Genomic DNA, 23,784 nt, shown 5'->3' on the forward strand with positions numbered 1-23,784 from the left:
AAAATAACAGTCATTAGAACTTCATATAGTCAGAGAGTCATCTACACAAATTGCTATAGAATTGTGGTGCAACACTTGTGTTGGCTTTAAATACACGAATGTAAGTCTGTAGCTGGTCATATGGTCAGAGGACATGCAAATAGGGCCTTCCCTTCACTGATTAAACCAGCCAAGTCCCGACCCTGCAGCTGGGAGAGTAGCCCCAGCCACAGCATCCCCAGGTGACCCGATTCAGTGAATAGACACAACACAGACTAATTACAATGGAGTCTGTGCTTGGCTGGGTTTTCCTTGTCGCTATTTTACAAGGTAATTCATAAAGAACCAGAGACCTTGAGTCTGTGAGTGAAGGTGAGTGAACGAAAGAGGGGATGTGGGACAGTTGTTTGACCAGGATGTCTTGTGTCTGCAGGTGTCCAGGGTGAGGTGCAGCTGGTGGAGTCTGGGGGAGACCTGGTGAAGCCTGCGGGGTCCCTGAGACTGTCCTGTGTGGCCTCTGGATTCACCTTCAGTAGCTACAGCATGAGCTGGGTCCGCCAGGCTCCTGGGAAGGGGCTGCAGTGGGTCGCAGGTATTAACAGTGGTGGAAGTAGCACAAGCTACGCAGACGCTGTGAAGGGCCGATTCACCATCTCCAGAGACAACGCCAAGAACACACTGTATCTGCAGATGAACAGCCTGAGAGCCGAGGACACGGCCGTGTATTACTGTGCGGACACAGTGAGGCAAACTCAGTGTGAGCCCTGACACAAACCTCCCTGTAGAAGGGGATCAGGACCACCAGGGGGTGCGCACTCCTCACCACTTGTGTCTTGAAGGCCCAGGAGCAGGTGCAGAGGCTGGTTCTGGGCAGGTTTCCTGTCAGGGACCAGGCTTCCTCTCCATGGAGCAGTTTCCCCCCAGGAGACCCTCTGAACACTTGATCATGTGTTTACCTATTCAGTCTCTTTCTTAGAGACCTAGAATTCAAATATAGAACTTGCACTTACTTGTACTTAAATTCTCCTGATCCGAAATTTTAATCAATTACAAATAACTCAATTCACATCATCTGAACCTTTTAATGAGTCCTAGTGGTGATCACTGAGGATCACAGGACCCCAAGCTAACATGCCGTCTTGCACATTGCGGTATAGCAGAATCCCCAGTCAACACAAGAGTAAAGAGACATTCTACAAAAATGTTAATAACAGCCTGGGAGTGAGAGAGATTTCCCGCATGACATCATGACATGGTAGGGATGTGGACTCAGAGGTCATTCACACAAAGCACACACACACACACACGCACACAATCACAAGAGTATAACCATTCATCACCTTCACCTTCATGTCTGATGAGAGCCAGGCAGGCCTCTCATCAGGTCATAAATGCCTGGATGGTGCCAGGGAAGGACACTGGCTCCGGGTGTGTGTTGTGGGTCAGTGGTGGGTTGGGGTCATGATCCAGGAGGGGCTTGTGTGGTGTTAGTGTCCCAACTGCATCAAAAGAGGGAACTCCTGGGTTGCTGTTTGATTTCTTATCCTTTGGGTGCAGGAGAAGAATGAGCAAGGAATGTCAGGGAGGTAACAGGCAGTAAAGACTGCACATGGTGTGAGGAATCATTTCACTAAACAAGCATCAAACTGGAAGGAAAAAAGAGAAACATGGTCATTCTCAGTAGACAGATGTCTGAATTATAGGAAAAGGAGATGAATAATATATGGAAGCAGCACAAAACTTTAAATAATAGTACAAATAGGCCAAGATCCTTCTCAGGTCTCAGATGGAAGGTGTTCTCTCCCCAAGGTCACAATCTGGTTCTGAAGGTCATGCATACACCATGTGCTCAGACACCAGAAGCTTCTACTGGATCAATGAGGAACTTCAGTGTGATGAGTTGGATTGAAGAACCTTCCACCTGCAGGGAATAACTCATGGATCCTTCTGGTGCTGACGTCAGATCACTGTGTGTGACCTTTACCATGCCCATGTTGGAACCTAACGTCCATGAGATGGGGAAGGAGGTGGAGCCTTAGGGGAACACTTAGGTAAGGAGGTGCAGACTCATGATAGGATCAGGGCCCTTATAAACCAGGACTGGGAAAGTTCCCTGCACCCTGGCCCCATGTGAGGTGATGGGGAAAGGATGGGGTAAGACGTGGGTGCTCTCCAGAGACCACATCTGCCTGCACTTGGACCTCAGACTTCCCGGATTCCAGATCTGTGAGAATGAGTGTCTGTTGTTTGATCGTCCCAGTCCATGTATGATGTTCCAGGAATTTTTTCCATTTTTTTCTTTGTTGAAATTGAATTTACCAATATTTACTACCCACTCAGTGCTCATCATATCACGTCCCCTCCTTAACTCTCATCACCCAGTTCCCCATCCCACACCCCCTCTCTTCCAGCGACCCTCAGGTTTTTTTCCCCCAGAGTCACATGTCTCCCATGATTTGTCTTCCTTGTAATATTACCCCACTTAAGTTTCACTCCTTCCCTTATGGTCTCTTTCAATATTTCCTATACTCCACATATGGGTGAGACCATATCATTGCCTTCCTGTGATTAATTTCTCTCACTATAATAGCTCCTGTTCCATCCATGTTGAAGGAAATGTTATTTCATGTTATTCATCATTTCTGACAGCTGTGTTATATCCCATTGTATATATAAACCACATATTTTGTATATTTTTATTGGAGTTCGATTTGCCTACATATAACAGCCAGTACTCATTCCGTCAATTGCCACCCTCAGCTCCTGTCATCCAGGTACCCCAACCCACCAACCAACTCCCCTTCCACTACTCCTTCCTTTTTTTCCCCCATAGGTAGGAGTTCCTCATGTACTGTTACTGTCTCTGATAATTCCCACTCATTCTATCTCCTTTCCCCTTTGTTCCCTTGCACTATTTTTATGTACTTTGTATGTGTAAAACCATATAATGTTTGTCCTTCTCTGAATCACTTACTTCACTCAGCATAATCCCTTCCAGTTCCATCCACATTGAAGCAAATGGTGGTTATTCGTCATTTCTAATGGCTGAGTAATGTCCCATTGTATATATAAACCACATCTTCTCTAAACATTCATCTGTCGATGGACACCGAGGCTCATTCCACATCTTGTTTATCACTCTTCTGTAGAAGGGAATCATGATTCCTCCCACAGTTTGGTTATTCTGGACATTGTTGCTGTGAACATTGGGATGCAGGGGTCCCTTAATTACATTAACTTTGCATCTTTGGGGTAAATACCATGTAATTCAATGGCTGTGTCCTAGGGTAGCTCTATTCTCACTTTTTCATGACATTCCATTCTGTTTTCTGGAGTGGCTGAATAAGCCTGCATTCCCACCAAAAGAAGAGAAAGTTCCACTTTCTCAATACCCTCGCTTATATTTATTGCTTCCTGCCTTGTTACTTTATCCATTCTGAGTTGTATAAGTGGGACCTTAGTGTGGTTTTCATTTGTATTTCCCTGATGTCAAGTCAAGTGTTCCTGCTGGATTTCCCATGGGTGGGGCAGGAAGAGAAGATGGGGTGTTGGAGATCAAGGAGCAAGCAGGTAACACTCAAGAATACTGTGTGATGACAAATTCCACTTAACAATTATGAGGGAACAAAAGTGAAGGAGGACCTTCCACCTGCAGGAAATAACTCATGGATCTTTCGGGTGCTGATATAGCTAACTGTATGTCATCATATCTACCATCCTCAGGTTGAAACCTCACGTCTATGTGATGGAAGAAGGAGTTGGGACCTTAGGGGAACAATGAGGTCAGGAGATGGAGCCTCATGATGCGATCAGGAACCTGATCAGGAACCATCAGTACATGGAAAGCTCAATGCCCCCTGGCCCCATGTGAAAGGGGGAGAAAGGACATGCTAGGACATGGGCGCTCCAGACACCACATCTGCCTGCACCTGGACCTTAGACTTCCCAGACTCCAGAGCTGTGAGAATGAGCGTCTGTTGTTTAGTCCACTGAATCTGGGAATGTGGTGACATCACCCAGAAACACTTAAACAGGTCTCACCTCTTATTTGTCCTATACTAGTCTGTTATCTAGTCATTTGCAAATATTTTCTCCCATTCTGTAGGTTGTCTTTGAGTTTTGTTGACGCTATCTTTTGCTGTGCAAAAGCTTCTTATCTTGATGAAGTCCCAATAGTTTATTTTTGCTTTTGTTTCTCTTGCCTTCATGGATGAATCTTGCAAGAAGTTACTGTGGCCAAGTTCAAAAAGGGTGTTGCCTGTGTTCTCTAAGATTTTGATGGTATCTTGTCTCACATTTTGATCTTTCATCAATTTTTGAGTTTGTCTTGTGTTTTGTGTAAGAGAATGAACTTGTTTCATTCTTCTGTACATGGCTGTCCAATTTTCCAAGCACGGTTTATTGAAGAGACTCTTGTTTTTTCCACTGGATAGTCTTTCCTGCTTTGTCGAATATTAGTTGACCATAGAGTTCAGTGTCCACTTCTGGTTCTCCATTCTGTGCAATTGATCAATGTGTCTGTTTTTGTGCCACTACCAGAATGTCTTGATGATCACAGCTTTGTAGTAGAACTTGGAATCCAGCATTCTGATGCCCCAGTTCTGGTTTTCCTTTCAGTATTAGCATGGCTATTTGGAGGTTTTTCTGATTCCACACAAACCTTAAGTTGATTTGTTCCAACCCTCTGAAGAAAGTCTGAGGTATTTTGTAGGAATTGCATTGAACGTGTAAATTGCTCTGGGTAGCTTTGACATTTTCACAAAATTAATTCTTCCAATCCATGAGCATGGAATATTCATCAATATTCTTGTTTCTTCCTCAATTTCTCTCAGAAGTGTTCCATAGTTTTTAGGGTATAGAAACTGTACCTCTTTGGTTAGGGTTAATCCTGGGTATCTTATGCTTTTGGGTGCAATTTAAGATTTTTTTCATGCGTTAATATTTCTTTCTTTAAACTCATTGCTAGTGTACAGTAATGGAAGTGATTTCTGGGCATTTATTTTGTATCCTGCCACACTGCCAAATTGCTGTATGAGTTCAATCAACCTTGGGGTGGAGTCTTTTGAGTTTTCTAGATACAGTGTCATGTAATCTGCGAAGACAGAGGTTTTGACTTCTATTTATTTTCTTTTTTGGTTTTGACTTCTTGTTTGCCAATATGAATGCCTTTTGTTTCTTTTTGTTGCCTTATTGCTGAGGCTAGGACTTCTAGTACTATGTTGAATAGCAGTGGTGAGAGTGTATATCCCTGTCTTGTTTCTGATCTTGGGGAAAGGCTCCCAGTGTTTCCCCATTGAGAATGATGTTTGCTGGGGGCTTTTCGTAGATGGCTTTTAAGATGCTGAGGTATGTTCCCTCTATCTCTATGATCTGAAGAGTTTTGATCAGGAATGGATCCTCTATTTTGTCAAATGATTTCTCTGTATTGAGAAGATCCTATGGTTCTTGTGTTTTTTCTCTTTTTGATATGATCTATCATATTGATTGCTTTACGAATGTTGAACCAGCCTTGCATCCCAGGTATAAATCCCATTGGTCATGGTGAATTATTTTGTTAATATTTTGTTGTGTCCTATTGGGCAGTGTCTTGTTGAGAATTTTTGCTTCTGCGTTCATCAGGGTTATTGATCTATAATTCGGTGGATTTTGGTGGAGTCTTTGTCTAGTTTTGGATTTAAGGTGATTCTGGCCTCATTAAAAGAGTTTGGAAGTATTCTGTCCCTTTCTATCTTCCAGAACAGCTTTAGTAAATACGTATGGCTTCTTCTTTAAATGTTTGATAGAGTTCCCTGTGAAGCCATCTGAACCTGGATTTTTGTGTCTTGGGAGATTTTAGATGACTGCTTCAATTTCCTCCTTGGTTATTTGCCAGTTCGGGTTTTCTATTTCTTCGCATTCCAGTTTTGCTTATTTATGGTTTTCCAGAAAAGCATCCATTTCTTCTGGATTGCCTAATTTATTGGTATAGAAGTGGTCCTAATATGTTTTTAAAATATTACTCAGCTATTAGAAATGACAAATACCCACCATTTGCTTCAACGTGGATGGAACTGGAGGGTATTATGCTGAGTGAAGTAGTAAGTCAGTCGGAGAAGGACAAACATTATATGTTCTCATTCATTTGGGGAATATAAATAATAGTGAAAGGGAATATAAGGGAAGGGAGAAGAAATGTGTGGGAAATATCAGAAAGGGAGACAGAACGAAAAGACTGCTAACTCTGGGAAACGAACTAGGGGTGGTAGAAGGGGAGGAGGGCGGGGGGTGGGAGTGAATGGGTGACGGGCACTGGGGGTTATTCTATATGTTAGTAAATGGAACACCAATAAAAAATAAATTAAAAAAAATAAAATCGTTTGTATTTCCTTCCTATTGTTTGTGAGCTATTGGGACATCATCAAGATAAAAAGCTATGCACAGCATAATAGTCAACAAAACTCAAACCTAAAGAATGGGAGAAGATATTTGTCAATGACCTATCGGGTGAAGGGCTAATATACAATATCTTTTAAAAAAGTTATCTTGGGATCCCTGGGTGGCGCAGCGGTTTAGCGCCTGCCTTTGGCCCAGGGCGCGATCCTGGAGACCGGGATCGAATCCCAGGTCGGGCTCCTGGTGCATGGAGCCTGCTTCTCCCTCTGCCTGTATCTCTGCCTCTCTCTCTCTCTCTGTGTGACTATCATAAATAAATAAAACTTAAAAAAAATTAAAAAAAAAGTTATCTTGGTTAGTTGCTGGTATGAGGTGAGTTGAGAACCCTTACTACTCCATGATCTTGCCCCCAACATTGTATGTATGTATGTATGTATGTATGTATGTATTTATAGACAAAGTGACAGAATAGTTTGAGGGTAACAGATAGAAAATCTCAAGATTCTTCAATGAGCACAAAGCCTGACTAGGGGCTTGATCCCAGGAACTTGTATCATCGTCTCAGCAGAAATCAAGAATCAATGGTTAACTGAATGTTTCCCCATGGGCAACATCCTTGGGCCAATTATTTTAAGAGTGCATTTATTTATTCATGAGCGACACACAGAGACAGAGACATAGGTAGAAGGAGGAGAAGAAGACTCCATGCAGCGTGCCTGATGCTGGACTTGTCCCCAGTACTCAGATATCATACCCTGACCCAAAGACACACATTCAACCACTGAGGTACCCAGGTTTACTGCCACAATATTTTAAACAAAGAATTTTTTCTTCCCTGAGAGGCATACAGCGAGAGACAGAGACACAGGCAGAGGGAGGAGCAAGCTCCATGCAGGGAGTCCAATGTGGGATTCGATCCTGGGACTCCAGGGTCATGCCCTGGACCTAAGGTGGGCACCAAACTGCTGAGCCACCCAGGGATCCCTACCAAGTGATTTTAAACCAAAATCAATACCTATTTTCTGAAGCTATTCAAATAATAGAAATTGAAGGAAAACTTCCAGACTCATTCTCTGATGTCAGCATTACATTGACCCCCAAACTAAAGACCCAGCTACTAAGGAGAATTACAAACAATTATACTCATAAATATGGATGCAAAAGTCTTACCAAGTTCCTAACGCTAAGATCCAACACTACAAAAATACTAACCAGAGAGGAAAAGGATCTATAGTCTCAAACTTCTAGAACACTTATGAAGGAAATTGAGGAAGACTCACATAGATTGAAAACATTCTATTCTCATGGATTGGAGTTATAAGTATTGATAAAATATCTATGCTACCAAGAGCAATCGACACATTCAATGAAAACCCTATCAAAATACCATGAACTTTGTTCTTGGAAATAGAAGAAACAATCCTAAAACTTGTAAGGAACCAAGAATGATCCTGACAAGACAAGACAATGTTGAAAACAACCCAAAGCAGAAGGTATCACAATTGTGGAGTTCAAAGTTGTGATCCCCAAGATGGTATAATTTTGGCAGTAAAAGAGGCACATAGGTCAATGGAATAGAGTAGAGAATGCAGAAATGGAAACACAACTCTACGGTCATATTGTCTTTGACAAAGCACAAAAAAAGAGTATCCACTGGAAAAGGACAATCTTTTCAACAGGTGGGGTTGTGAATATTGGACAGTCACAAGTAAAAAAATGACCCTGGGCCACATTCTTACAAGTGACACAGAGATAAAAATCAGAGTAAATGAAAGTCCTAATTGTGAAGCAGGAAACCATCAAAATCCTAGAGATTTTGTGAACTCAGGCACAACAGTTTCTTGCTACTCATGTTTCTAGGGGGGAAGGAAAACAAAACCAAAGATAAACTATATGGATTCCATCAAGGAAAGAGCAGTAGTACAGCTATGGAAACACTCAACATAATTTAAAGACAACCTATAAGATGGGAGAAAATATTTGCAAATTGATCATCAGATTAAGGCTGGTTTCCAAAATATACAGCACAATTATCAACCTAAACAACACAAAATGAAAAACCCAATCAGAAATTGGCAGAAGACATAAATAGACACCCTGTCCTGATATGAAATCCCACCTCACATCATATATTATGTAGCCCATGCACATGCACAATGAAATTCATTGTCTCCTGAAGGTCTGCCTTTTACGAACTCCGTGATTAGACCAGACAATGAATCCAACAGAAAAGAGGGAAATAATTTTCTGTCCCACTGGAAGGCCTACCAGAGAAATGGCAGAAAAAAATAAATGTGAGGCAAGGCAAGATGACAGAGGAGTAGGGGTCCTCAACTCAGCTGGCCCCATCAAATACCTAGATAAGTTACAAACCATCCTGAACACCTACAAATTCGACCTGAGACTTAAAGAGAGATTGGCCAGAACACTACAGAGAAAAGGGTTTTCACTTCTAACAATGTAGGAAGGCAGAAATAATAAAATTAAAAAAATCAACTAGGGGAGGAGCACCGTGATGAGCCCATGTAAGGCCCACAGCTAAAGCCTCCAGGACATGAAAGTCCAGCCCTGGAGAAGCTGGAACATTATAAATCCGCCTTGTGTCTTCCCAGACAGAAAAGTGATTACCAGTAAAATTGGGCAAAATCGCCCGAGGGGCATTGAAGCATCCAGTTCCCAGTGTCACTAGTAGAGGAAGTGAGTCCAGGGGCAAGCACAACAAATGTGGGATCTCAGTAAAGGGCTGAAACGCGCACCCAGGAGGGAATGTAGGAGAAGCCAGTCTATCCGGGGGCTGGGGGTGGGATCTCAAGAGGGAGCTGTCTGTGTCCCACTGGCTTCGGGAACCTTGATCCCTGGGAGCACAATTCCAGCAGCCAGGGCCCTGGATCCCAGGGCACAGAGTGGATACAGACCAGGATCCCGGACATCCCCTGGAAGAGATGGAGGTGGGGAGGGCACAGGACAGAGAGGACTCTCATGCCACTGGGGGCCCTGAAAGCTGTGCAGACCTGCACCCACAGGCCAGGCTGTGAGCATCTAGGCCAGTGCAGACTGGGAGATTATGGTAGTTACTGAAGGGAGCCGATTCCATGGTTCGAGAACTGGCTGCCACCATGCTGTTGTTCCTCCTTGTTTCACCTTGTGCCTGGGAGAGAAGGGCTTCCAGGGAACAAAGGACTCACACGGTAAACAGCTCCCACTATGCCCAGCACCCAGGAAGGGTGAAAGGAGGGAAAATGAGTGGGAAACATCAGTGAGGTTGACAAACCATGAGAGACTCCTAACTCTGGGAAACGAACAAGGGCTAGTGGAAGGGGAAGTGAGTGGGTGCTTTTGGTGAATTGGTGATGGGCACTGACAGGGACACTGATGGGATGAACACTGGGTGCTTGTTATAGGTCGGATTCAAACTTCAATAAAATATATAATAAAGGCAGCCCTGAAGTTTCAGAATTTTATAGCTGCCTTCAGCTCAGGGTGTGATCCTGGAGACCCGGGATGAAGTTCCACATTGGGTTCCCTGCAAGGACCCTGCTTCTCCCTTTGCCTGTGTCTGTGCTTCTCTCTCTCTTTGTCTGTCATGAATAAATAAATTATATATATATAGATAGATATAGATATATATGTATCATATATATACATACATATATTATGTACATATATATAATGCTATTAAAATAACATCTTAATGAAGAAGATATGGGTCAATGAAAAAAAAGGAGGGAGGGGAAAGATGGCGGAAGAGTAGGGTCCCCAAATCACCTGTCCCCACCAAATTACCTAGATAACCTTCAAATCATCCTGAAAATCTATGAATTAGGCTTGAGATTTAAAGAGAGACCAGCTGGAATGCTACAGTGACAAGAGTTCATGCTTCTATCAAGGTAGGAAGACGGGGAAAAAGAAATAATGAAACAAAAGGCATCCAAGGGGGAGGGGCCATGCGAGGAGCCAGGCTAAGGCTGGGGCGAGTGCCCCCAGGACAGGAGAGCTCCTTCCCAGAGAAGCAGGAGCTTCACCAATATTACCGGGGGGATAGGCGCCCCCAGGGAGTTAGAGCAGGACGCAGGAGGGCGGGGATGCATTCGGGCTCCCTGGGACACTAACAGACACTTGCTCACCCAGGAGAGTGCACCGAGATCCCTAAGGGCTGCAGCGCGCATGCACTGACCCGGGAGCAGATCGGAGGGGCTCGGGCAGTGGCTCTGCACGGAGGGGGCTGCGCGGCCCCGGGAGCAGCTCGGCGGCGGTGGCTCCAGAAAAGGAGGAGGCTCCGTGCGGAGGGGACTGCATGGCTCTGGGAGCAGCTCAGAGGGGTTTGGGTGGCGGCTCCATGGAGGGGGCTATGCACACGGTAGCATGAATCCAACAGTGCAGGCCCCAAAGCACAGGCCGCTGGGACACAGCCCAGGACCCAGCCTCCCCCAGGACAGGAAGAGTCCGGGAGGGCCCAGGACAGCAAGGACGCTCCTGCCCCGAGCTGAGCAGATCAGCGGCCCCGCCCCAGAGCCTCCAGGCCCTGCAGATGGAGAGCTCTGTAATTACTGTGGGGGCTGAATCCAGATTTCCAGAGCTGGCCTCTGCCACTGGGGTTGTTCCTCCTGGGGCCTCCCAGGGTAAACAACCCCCACTGAACCCTGCACCAGGCAGGGAGCAGAGCAACTCCTCCAAGTGCTAACACTTGAAGATCAGCACAACAGGCCCCTCCCCCAGAAGACCAGATAGACGGACAAGTTCCAGGGGAAGTCAAGGGACTTAAAGTATACAGAAACAGAAGATACTCCCCCGTGTTTGTTTATTTATTTCTGATTGCTTCCCCCACACTTTTTCCCCTTTCTTTCTCTTTCTCTTTTTCTTCTCTTTTTTTCCTTTTTTCTTCCTTTTTTTCTTTTTCCTTTTTCTCTTTTCTTTCCTTCTTTCTCTCCTCTGTCTCCTTTTCCCAATACAACTTGTTTTTGGCCACTCTGCACTGAGCAAAATCACTAGAAGGAAAACCTCACCTCAAAAGAAAGAATCAGAAACAGTCCTCTCTTCCACAGAGTTACAAAATCTCAATTACAATTCAATGTCAGAAAGACAATTCAGAAGCACTATTATACAGCTACTGGTGGTTCTAGAAAAAAACATGAAGGACTCAAGAGATTTCATGACTGCAGAATTTAGATCCAATCAGGCAGAAATTAAAAATCAATTGAATGAGATGCAATCCAAACTAGAAGTACTAGCGATGAGGGTTAACGAGGTGGAAGAATGAGTGAGTGATATAGAAGACAATATGATGGCAAAGAGGGAAATTGAGGAAAAAAGACACAGACAATTAAAAGACCAAGAAGACAGATTAAGGGAAATAAACGAAAGCCTGAGGAAGAAAAACACATTTAATTGGGGTTCCCGAGGGCGCCAAAAGGGACAAAGGACCAGAATATGTATTTGAACAAATCATAGCTGAAATCTTTCCTAATCTGGGACAGGAAACAGGCCTTCTGATCCAGGAAATAGAGAGATCCTCCCTTAAAATCAATAAAAACCGTTCAAAACCTCGACACTTAATAGTGAACCTTGCAAATTCAAAAGATAAAGAGAAGGTCCTTAAAGCAGCAAGACACAAGAAATCCCTGAATTTTATGGGGAGGAGTATTGGGGTAACAGCAGAACTCTCCACAGCGACCTGGCTCCAGAAAGGGCTGAAAGGATATATTCAGGGTCTTAAATGAGAAGAATATGCAACCAAGAATACTTTATCCAGCAAGGCTCTCATTCAAAATGGAAGGAGAGATAAAGAGCTTCCAAGACAGGAACAGAAAGAATCTGTGACCTCCAAACCAGCTCTGCAAGAAATTTTAAGGGGGACTCTTAAAATTCACCTTTAAGAAGAATTTCAGTGGAATAATCCACAAAAACAAGGACTGAATAGATATCATGATGACACTAAACTCATATCTGTCAATAGTAACACTGAACGTCAACGGGTTAATGACCCTATCAAAAGGCGCAGGGTTTCAGGCTGGATAAAAAAGCAGAACCAATCTATTTGCTGTCTACAAGAGACTAATTTTAGACAGAAGGACACCTACAACCTGAAAATAAAAGGTTACAGAACCATTTAACATTCAAACGGTCCTCAAAAGAGAGCAGGCGTAGCCATCCTTAGATCAGATAAACTAAAATTTACCCTGAAGACTGTAGTGAGAGATGAAGAGGGACACTATATCATACTTAAAGGATCTATCCAACAAGAGGCCTTAACAATCCTCAATATATATGCTGCAAATGTGTGAGCTGCCAAATATTTAAACCAATTAATAAGCAAAGTTAAGAAATTCTTAGATAACAATACACTTATACTTGGTGACTTCAATCTAGCTCTTTCTACCCTCGATAGGACTCTAAGCACAACATCTCCAAAGAAACGAGAGCTTTAAATGATACACTGGACCAGATGGATTTCACAGAAATCTACAGAACTTTACATCCAAACTCAACTGAATACACATTCTTCTCAAGGGCACATGGAACTTTCTCCAGAATAGACCACATACTGGGTCAAAATTGGGTGTGAACCGATACCAAAAGATTGGGATCATCCCCTGCATATTCTCAGACCATAATGCCTTGAAATTAGAACTAAATCACAACGAGAAGTGTGGAAGGACCTCAAACACGTGTAGGTTAAGGACCATCCTGCTGAAAGATGAAAGGGTCAACCAGGAAATTAAGGAAGAATTAAAAAGATTCATGGAAATTAATGAGAATGAAGATACAACCTTTAAAATCTTTGGGATGCAGCAAAAGCAGTCCTAAGGGGGGAAAAACATCACAATACAAGCATCCATTCAAAAACTGGAAAGAACTCAAATACAAAAACTGACCTTACACCTAAAGAAACTAGAGAAAAAACAGGAGATGGACCCTACACTCAGCAGAAGAAGAGAGTTAATTAAGATTCGAGCAGAACTCAATGAAGTCGAGACCAGAAGAACCATGGAACAGATCAACGGAACCTGGAGTTGGTTCTTTGAAAGAATTAATAAGATAGATAAACCATTAGCCAACCTCATTGAAAAGAAGAAAGAAAAGACTCAAATTAATAAAATCATGAATGAGAAAGGAGAGATCACTACCAATACCAAGGAAATACAAACGATTTTAAAAACATATTATGAGCAGCTATATGCCAATAAATGAGGCAGTCTAGAAGAAATGGGCGCATTCCTGAAAAGCCACAAACAACCAAAACTGGAACAGGAAGAAATAGAAAACCTGAACAAGCCAATAACCAGGGAGGAAATTGAAGCAGTCATCAAAAAACCTCCCAAGACACAAGAGTCCAGGGTCAAATGGCTTGCCAGGGGAATTCTATCAAACACTTAGAGAAGAAACCATACCTATTCTACTCAAGCTGTTTGGAAAGATAGAAAGAGATGAAGTACTTCCAAATTCGTTCTATGAGGCCAGCATCGCCTTAATTCCAAAACCAGGCAAAGACCCAACCAAAAAGGAGAATTACAGACCAATATCCCTGATGAACATGGATGCAAAAATTCTCAACAAGATACTAGCCAATAGGATTCAACAGTACTTTAAGAAAATTATTCACCATGACCAAGTAGGATTTATCCCCGGGAAACAAGCCTGATTCAACACTCATAAAGCAATCAATGTGATTCATCATGTCAGCAAGAGAAAAACCAAGAACCATATGATCCTCTCATTAGATGCAGAGAAAGCATTTGACAAAATACAGCAAGCACCCATTCCTGATCAAAACTCTTCAGAGTGTAGGGATAGAGGGAACTTTCCTCGACATCTTAAAAGCCATCTACGAAAAGCCCACAGCAAATATCATTCTCAATGGAGAAGCACTGGGAGCCTTTCCCCTAATATCAGGAATATGACAGGGATGTCCACTCTCACCACTGCTATTCAACATAGTATTGGAAGTCCTAGCCTCAGCAATCAGACAACAAAAAGACATTAAACACATTCAAATTTGCAAAGAAGAAGTCAAACTCTCCCTCTTCACCGATGACATGATACTCTACATACAAAACCCAAAAGCCTCCACCCCAAGATTGGTAGAACTCATACAGCAATTTGGTAGCGTGGCAGGATACAAAATCAATGCCCAGAAATCGATGGCATGTCTATACACTAACAATTAGGCTGAAGAAAGAGAAATTAAAGAGTCAATCCCATTTACAATTGTACCCAAAAGCATAAGATACCTAGGAATAAACCTACCCATACAGGCAAAGGACCTATACCCTCAAAACTATAGAACACTTCTGAAAGAAATTGAGGAAGACACAAAGAGATGGAAAAATATTCCATACTCATGGATTGGCAGAATTAATATTGTGAAAATGTCATGTTACCCAGGGAAATGTACAGGTTTAATGCAATCCCTATCAAAATACCATGGTCCTTCTTCAGAGAGTTAGAACAATTTATTTTAAGATTTGTGTGGAATCGGAAAAGATCCCGAATAGCCAGGGGAATTTTAAAAAAGGAAACCATATCTGGGGGCATCACAATGCCAGATTTCAGGTTGTACTACAAAGCTGTGGCCATCAAGACAGTGTGGTACTGGCACAAATACAGACACATAGATCAATGGAACAGATTAGAGAGCAAAATTTGAATAACTAAGGCAAATTGCAAAACATCTAGAATCCCAATCAACTAAGATGGTTTCATGAAAAAATAAAAAATGAATAAAATACAACAAATAAGAAGAGTGAACCAAAACCAAAAAAATTCTGACTCAAAAGAGACAAGAAACCAAAATAACAGAACAAAGGTTAAAAAAGTCTAAGATCAAATGGCTTGATCTATTAATTTTTCCAAGTATTTAAAGAAGAATTAGTGCTGAAACATCACGATCTCTTCAAAATCTAATGAGAAAGGAACATGCCCAAATCTTGGTAGGAGGCCAGCATCACCCTGACACTAAAGTCAGGCAAGGACTCTATGAAAAAGGAAACTACAGTCCAATTTTTCAGATGAACATAAATGCAAAAATCCTAGCATTCAAATCCAACAGCACATGGAATGGATAATACGGGATGACCTGGAGGAAATCATCTCTGGGATGCAAGGAAAATTCAACATGCCCAAACCATAAATGGGACCCCCTGTATTAATAGAGTGAAAGATTAGATTACATGATCATTTCCTTTGATGCCTAAAATGATTTGACAAATTCCAACACACTTTTGTCTTCAAAAAATCTTAACAATCAAGGAACAGAAGAAATTGCCTCCATGAAATACTGGTAATTTATGGAAAAACCCACATCCAACACCATAATCAACAGTGAAATGCTGAAGCCCTCCTGTCAAGTCAAGAGCCACACAAGGATGCTTATTCCTACCATGAGTATTCATCTTGGTGCCATGAAGGAGAAGAAACTGTGACACCCCAAATATATCAGCTGGTCCCCTGGGTTGTTGTGAACTAAAGTCACTTGGGAATCAACCAGTGGAGAGACAGGCTGAGCCGCCTATGTCCTCTTGATGGCAAGAAATAAATCTACATGGGCATTTTCCCATACCTATACCTGGAGGGCAGAATCATCCTTAGCACCAGAATAAGGACCTTAGGACCCGGAAGGCAAACAACCCTTGTCAGTCCCTCACTAATTCACTGACTCAAGCCAATATCCTGACTTTATATCTACACAAACCCAATGTTTTGTTGTCGAAGTGACACAAGGGCTACATAATTTGGTCACTGTCTGGATGTTGTATTCTTGGGAGCTCATGCACTTGCAAAATGAAATAAATTTCACCTTAGATCAGTTTTCTGTCTACCGAGTAATTAGACCAAAGAACCTAGAAGAAACGAAGGAAAATCTTTCTGCTCCAATGACTGGAAGATCAAACCAATACATTAGGAAATAATAAAATAAATTATATTTAAATCCGTAGACAGGACAAAAATTCTTTTTTCCACATGACATGATCTGCTAGAGAGGCAAACACTTTAAACTCCACAAACTGGGATCCCTGGGTGGCACAGCGGTTTGGCGCCTGCCTTTGGCCCAGGGCATGATCCTGGATACCCGGGATCGAATCCCACGTTGGGCTCCCAGTGCATGGAGCCTGCTTCTCCCTCTGCCTATGTCTCTGCCTCTCTCTCTCTCTCTCTGTGACTATCATAAATAAATAAAAAAAATTTAAAAAAAAATTAAAAAAAATAAACTCCACAAACTGTTAAAATTAATTATTTCAGGGAACCTTCAGGGTATAAGATCATGTGAAATAAAGCTATATTTCCACACACTAACAACAAATTATCTAAAAGAATCAGAACGGGAGACAGAACATGAAAGACTCCAAACTCTAGGAAACAAACAAGGGGTGGTAGAAGGGGAGGTGGGCGGGGGGTGGGGGTGACTGGGTGACAGGCACTGAGGTCGGCACTTGACGGGATGAGCACTGGGTTTATTCTAAATGTTGGCAAATTGAACACCAATAAAAAATAAATTTATGATAAAAAAGAAAAAAAAGAATAGAAAATTACCAAAATATTCCTTTCACACTGCAGAAAAATAAAATAATTAGTATTAAATATCCATAGGTGGTTACATGCTATATACTAAAAATTACCTAAATTGATGAATGGATTTTAATAAGACATTGAGAGATACAAAGCTAATTCTGTCCACATGTTAGGACACTTCATATCGTTACATGATATTACAGAAATTTGACCTCAAAAGTAATGCAATCATGTTTATGAAACTTGTAAAGAATCTAATCTAAGTCTGGAGCTAACTATATACTCAGAGGACATGCAAATAGGGCCTTTCTTCCACCTATTAAACTAGCCCATTCCCGAACCTGCAGCTGGGAGAGGAGCCCAGATCCCAGCGTCCCCAGGGGACCCTATTCAGGGATCAGGACAGAACACACACAACTCACCATGGAGTCTGTGCTCCATTGGGTTTTCCATGTTGCTATTTTAAAAGGTGATTCATGGAGATGAAGAGACCTTGAATCTGTGAGTGGAAGTGAGTGAGAGAAACAGGGGATGGGGGACATTTTCCTGACCACGATGTCTTGTGTCTGCAGGTGTCCAGGGTGAGGTGCAGCTGGTGGAGTCTGGGGGAGACCTGGTGAAGCCTGGGTTGCCCCTGAGACTCTCCTGTGTAGCCTCTGGATTCACTTTCAGTAGTTACTGGATAAGCTGGGTCCACCAGGCTCCAGGGAAAGGGCTTCAGTGGGTCTCAGTAATTAACAAATATGGAAGTACCACATACCATGCAGATGCTGTGAAGGGCCAATTCACCATCTTCAGAGACAATGCCAAGAACACACTGTATCTGCAGATGAACAGCCTGAGAGCTGAGGACACGGCTGTGTATTACTGTGCACACACCGTGAGGGGACCACAGCATGAGCTCAGACACAAACCTCCCTGTAGAAGGGGATCGGGACCACTAGGATGTGCACACTCCTGACTATTTGTCACTTGAAGTCCCAGAAGCAGGTGCAGAGGGTGGTTCTGGGCAGGTTTCCTGTCAGGGTCTGGGCTTCCTCTCCAAGGAGCAGTTTCCCCCAGGGAGCCCCTCTCAACACTTGATTATGTGTTTACCTATTCAGTCTCTTTCTAAGAGACTTAGAATTCAAACATAGCACTTGCACTTACTTGTACTTAACTTTTCCTGACCCGAAATATTAATCAATTACAAATACCTCCATTCACATCATCTGAAGCTTTTAATGAGACCTAGTGGCACTCACTGTGGATCACAGGACCCCAAGCGAACATGCTGTCTTGCATATCTTGGTATAGAGGAATCCCCAATCAACACAAGAGAAAAGAAACATAATACAAAAATGTTAATAACAGCCTGGGATTGAGAGATATTCCCAGCATGACATGGTAGGGAAGTGGACTCAGAGGTCATTCACAAACACACACACACACGCACACACACACACAATAACGAGAGTATAACCTTTCATCACCTTCACCTTCAGTTCTGATGAAAGCCAGGCCGGCCTCTCATCATGTCACAAATGCCTGTATTGTGCCAGGGAATGCCACTGGCTCTGGGTGTGTATTGTGGGCCAGTGGTGGGGACGGCGTCCTTCTCCAGGAAGGGCTTGTGTGGAGTTAGTGTCCCAACTGCATCAAAAGAGGGAACTCCTGGGTTACTGTTTGATTTCTTTTCCTTTGGGTGGAGGAGAAGAATGTGAAAGGAATTTCAGGGAGCTACCAGTAAATAAAGACTGGATATGGTGTGAAGAATTCACCAAACCAGGGTAAAACTGGAAGGACAAAAGAGAAACATGGTCATCTCAGTAGACAAGTGTCTAAATCATATGGAAAGGAGATGAAAAATATATGGAAGCAGCACGAAACTTTAAATAATAATACAAATAGGCCAAGATCCTACCCAGGTCTCAGATGGAAGCTGTCCTCTTCCCAAGGAACCATCTGGTTCTGAAGGTCATGTGTACTTGGTGTGCTCAGCGACCAGAAGCTTCTACTGGACCATGAGGATCCTCAGGGTGAGGAGCTGGATTGAAGGACCTTCGACCTGCATGGAAATACTCATGGATCCTTCAGGTGCTTATGTCGGCTAACTGGTTGTGACCTTTACCATCCCTGTGGTGAAACCTAATGTCCATGTGATGGGGGGAGGAGGTGGAGCCTTAAGGACCACTTAGGTTAGGAGATGCAGCCTCATGATGGGATCAGGCACTTATACACCAGGATTGGGAAAGCTCCCAGCACCCTGGCTCCATGTGAGGTGACTGGGAAAGGACGGGGTAGGATGTGGGCGCTCTCCAGACACCACAGCTCCCTACACCTGGACCTCAGACGACCCAGACACCAGATCTGTGAGAATGAGTGTCTGTTGTTTGATCTGTTCAGCTCATGTATGATGTTCCAACAGGGAATATGGGCTTAAGTAATTTTTTCTTTATTTAAATTGAATTTACCAACATTCACTCTACCGTCAGTGTTCATCATATCATGTAAACTTCTTAAACTCCCATCACCCAGTTACCCCATTCCCCACCTCCTCCCTTCTAGTGACCCTCATTTTTTCCCCAGAGTTCAGTGTGTCTCATGATTTGTCTTCCTCTCTAGTCTTACCCCACTAAGTTTCACTCCTTCCCTTATGGTCTCTTTCAAAATCAATGACCATATCATTGCCTTTCTATGATGGATTTATTTCTCTCAATATAATGACTCCAGTTCCATCCATGTTGACGGAAACATTATTTCATGTTATTCATTATGTCTGACGGCTATGTAATATCCCATCGTATGTATAAAGCACATCTTTTTTTGTATATTGTTTATTGGAGTGCGATTTGCCAACATACAGCATAACACCCAGTGCTCATCCAATCAAGTGCCCCCCTCAGTGCCTGTCACCCAGTCACTCCCGTCCCCCGCCCACCTCCCCATCCACTACCCCTTGTTCTTTTCCCAGAGTTAGGAGTCTCTCAACTTCTGTCACCCCCTCTGATATTTCCACCTATTTTCTTACCATTCTCCTATGATCCCTTTCACTGTTTTTATATTCCCCAAGAATGAGACCATATAATGTTTTTCCTTCTCCAATGGACTTATTTCACTCAGCATAATATCCTCCAGTTCATTCAAGTCAAAACGATTGGTGGGTATTCATCATTTCTAATGGCTGAGAAACATCCCACTGTATACATAGACCACAGCTTCTTTATCCATTCATCTGTCAATAGACACTGAAGTTCCTTCCACTGTTTGGCTGTTGTGGAATGTGCTGCTGTGAACATTGAGATGCAAGTGTCCCTGCATTTCATTAAATCTGTGTCTTTGGGGTAAGTAGCCTGTACTGCAATGGCTGGCTCCTAGGGTGGCTCTATTCTCACGTATTCAGGACATTCCATTCTGTTTTCCGTACCGACTCAATAAGCATAATTCCCACCAGGAATAAAAGAGGCTTCCAGTTTCTCAATATCCTCCCTTATATTTGTTGTTTCTGGCCTTTTTACTTTATCCATTCTGAGTTGTATAAGTGGGATCTTAGTGTGGTTTTCATTTGTATTTCCCTGATGACAAGTCAGGTGGATCATTTTTGTCCTCTGCCTGTTGGCCATTTGTTGGTCTTCTTTGGAGAAAAGCCTTTTCATGTATTCTCCCCATTTCTTGACTGGATTGATTGCTATGTTGGCTGCTGAATTTGTTAATGAAATATCTTGTCCTATTCTGTAGGCTGCCTTTTGTTTTGTCACCTGTTGTACTGTTGTACAGATTCTATCTTGATGAAGTCCTAACAGTTTACTTTTCCCTTTGTTTCCTATGCCTTTTGAGAGGAGCCTTGCTAGGAGTCACTGAAACTGAGGACAAAAAGTTGCTACCTGAATTCACCTCTAGGATTTGGATTAATTCCTGTCTCAGATTTCAGTATTTCATTATTTTGAGATTATCCTTGTGCTTTGTGTAGCAGAATGGTCCACTTTCACTCTTATGCAGGTGGCTGTCCAATTTTTTTCAGATCCATTTGTTGATGTGTCTTTCTTTCATTAGATATTTTTTTTCTTGCTTTTTGAGGAGTAGTTGCCCATAGGCTGAGGGTCCCTTTCTGTGCTCTCTGCTCTGTTCAATTGATCTATATGTTGTTTTTGCCAGTACCACGCTATCTTGATGATAAAGGCTTTATAGTAGAGCTTCTCTGCAAACATTGTTATGCCCTGCAGCTGTAGTTTTGTTTCTGTTGTTTTTTTTTTTTTTCAAAATGATTCTACCTGTTTGGCAACTAAGGAAAGAAATTGAAGAAGACACAAAGAGATAGAAAACATTCTGTACTTACAGATTAGAACAATGAATATTGTCAGGGCACCTGTGTTGCTCAGAGGTTGAGTGTCTGCAATTGGCTGGGGTTGTGATCCTGGGGTCCTGGGATGCTGTCCTGCATCAGGCTTTTGGAAGGGAGCCTGTTTCTCCCTCTGCCTCTGTGACTCTCCTGAATAAATAAATAAATCTTTAAAACAAAAACAAAAATATTGGGGATCCCTGGGTGGCTCAGCGGTTTAGTGCCTCCCCTTTGACCCAGGGTGTGATCCTGGAGTCCCGGGATTTTGTCCCACGTCGGGCTCCCGGCATGGTCCTGCTTCTCCCTCAGACTATGTATCTGCCTCCCTCTCTCTCTCTATCATTAATGAATAAATAAAATCTTAAAAAAATAAATCCTGTGAAAATCTCTATGTTGCCCAGAACCTTCTTCATATGCAAAGCAATCCTTGTGAAAAATCCCGGACATATTTCACAGAGTATAAACATAGAATCCTAAGATTTTTATGGCACACAGAGGGAAATTAGGGACACATGGATGCACTGTCATGGCCCTGCTGTATTTGTTGTGAGAAGTATCATGTAACCACCCTCATCCAGTGAAGGGTGCATTTCTCACCTGGAACTAGGACTAATCTTTTGTAAACCATAGGTAGCTGTCAAAAAGTCACAGAGGACACACTGAACAGGAGAACAATGATACAAGAGAGTTAGAGATACTCAGACACTTTGGAAATTCAGTTTAAGGATGTTCTGTTATAACGTTTCCAGAAGATGAGGATGTGACGACCCAGTGGGATTTGTGTCTCACCATCACCTTACAGGGTTGTGTTGTACTGATGGCCTTTAGGTGTATCCCTTGTCACTGGATGAACTTTGGTGCCCCGTGTCCTCATTTCAACCCACCTGCATCTGTGACTCTCCCTTTGGCCATGAGATCAGTTTCCATTTAGGATTTCCTCAATGGAACCCCTCAAGGGTCCTACACGACTTATTTGGCCTTTATCATTTTATTTAAATGCAATCATTTTTGTCATGGAATTTGCAACAACCAGGTAACATGACCTGGTTATGTCAATATCTAACAGCTCTACCATCCTATTCCATAGTCTACATGTGAACATATATAACAGTGAAGCTATTTCAGGGAAGGTAAGTCCACTCATGTTCAGCAAGGCAGGGGAGCAGCTCTGAATGCTCAGAAGCAGGGCATTGGTTGGCTGTGGTGATTTCATCGCTTATACAAAGAGCAGCTATCTCCAACATGAACACTCAGAAAATAGATGTGAGATGATAGAGCATGGGATAGAGCACACAGATCCTCTTGCAGTGTGCAGCTCTGGACCTGATCTGGGCTTACATGGATGTCTAAATGCACAGTGCAATTGGAAATGGATTGTTATCATTTGCTGTTGGTGTTGTTTCCTCTATAGATGCTCACACGCCACATTGTTAAGGCCTGTATTGGGGTTTTGTGACTCTTCCTGACTGCATTGTAGAGCAGTTATGAACATGGCCTCCTACGTCTAGCCTGGGATTGAATGTTTGCACCCCGGAGTCTTCAGGGAGCCCGCATAGGAGAGCCATCAAGCTCTTTCTGTCCTCTGTTGACATCTGAATCATGTGTTCACCCTACCTGTGTCTGGGCTGGTATATCTCAGACACATGAATGGATCTCTAAATGACAGTATGAAAGGCTCTGTAGTGTGGACCTGGGCTCATCCTCTGAGGGATTGTCATGAGAGAGGGTGTAGTTTCTGCCTGCTGGTTTCAGAATAGATGTCACTGGACCACACAGAGTTCAGTTTATGGAAACAAAGCACAACGGCTGCACTCAGACCCAATGTTCACACGTCTATAGGTTCCAGTCCTTCTTAACCATGCATCACATTGTGCCACTTTTTCTTCTTGGCGCTCAGGGGGTCCTTAGATCCAGAAATTTCCCTATTTTTCCATTTGAGCACCATCATGCTAGGTCCGTCCCCTGCAGGAGTAGAATTCTATAAGTTCATACATTCCTCTCTTGTCCTTAAAGTGTTTGACTGTAGCTTCTGCAAGCAACCTCCCTCCTGCTGTCATCCCCATGGTTGTATCTCCCCAATGTCAACAGCAGACAGCTCCAACACTCCAAAACCTGCTCAGTATTCTTTTAGGAGTCTTTCTGTTGTTTTTTCAACTCTGATTGATTTCATGGGTGTACGAAATGATTCAATAACTATCCAGCTGTTCCAGGGATATGACAATCCCTGAGTCCCCCTAATCTTCTTACATGTTCACTTCTCTCTCCCATATTTTCTTATAATAAAGATGGTGTGGTGAATTCTCTCTGATTTATATGTTGGAGGAGAACCTTGAATCCTGGTGTTTTGTTCCAGAATATCATAAACTTATTTTCACCCCTACTCTGATTCTGGATCCTAATGACTCATTTGTGTTTGTAAAGCCTATTGAGTATTGTACTAATATTATATTAAGTTTCAGGAAGTAATTATAGACATGTGTAGTACATACACATAAGGTCATCCAACGGGTGAAAAAAAGGAGCAATGCACCTCCTAGCAGTGAGGTTGGGGCTTCCAGGAAGGCACAGATTCTCCCAAAGGATTAGAGTTACAGATATATTATTAGCAT

At 42.8% G+C, this 23,784-nt stretch overlaps 1 gene segment (V, D, J or C); it reads left to right on the forward strand.

Annotated features, from left to right (window-relative positions):
• Window positions 1-204: 204 nt before the first annotated feature.
• On the forward strand, window positions 205-747 carry LOC140639541 (immunoglobulin heavy variable 3-74-like). The segment is given in 2 exon segments: window positions 205-309; window positions 413-747. Coding segments are annotated over 2 exon segments (381 nt in total).
• Window positions 748-23,784: the final 23,037 nt, after the last annotated feature.

This window comes from Canis lupus, chromosome 9 (assembly GCF_048164855.1).
Source record: "Canis lupus baileyi chromosome 9, mCanLup2.hap1, whole genome shotgun sequence".
NCBI lineage: Eukaryota > Metazoa > Chordata > Mammalia > Carnivora > Canidae > Canis > Canis lupus.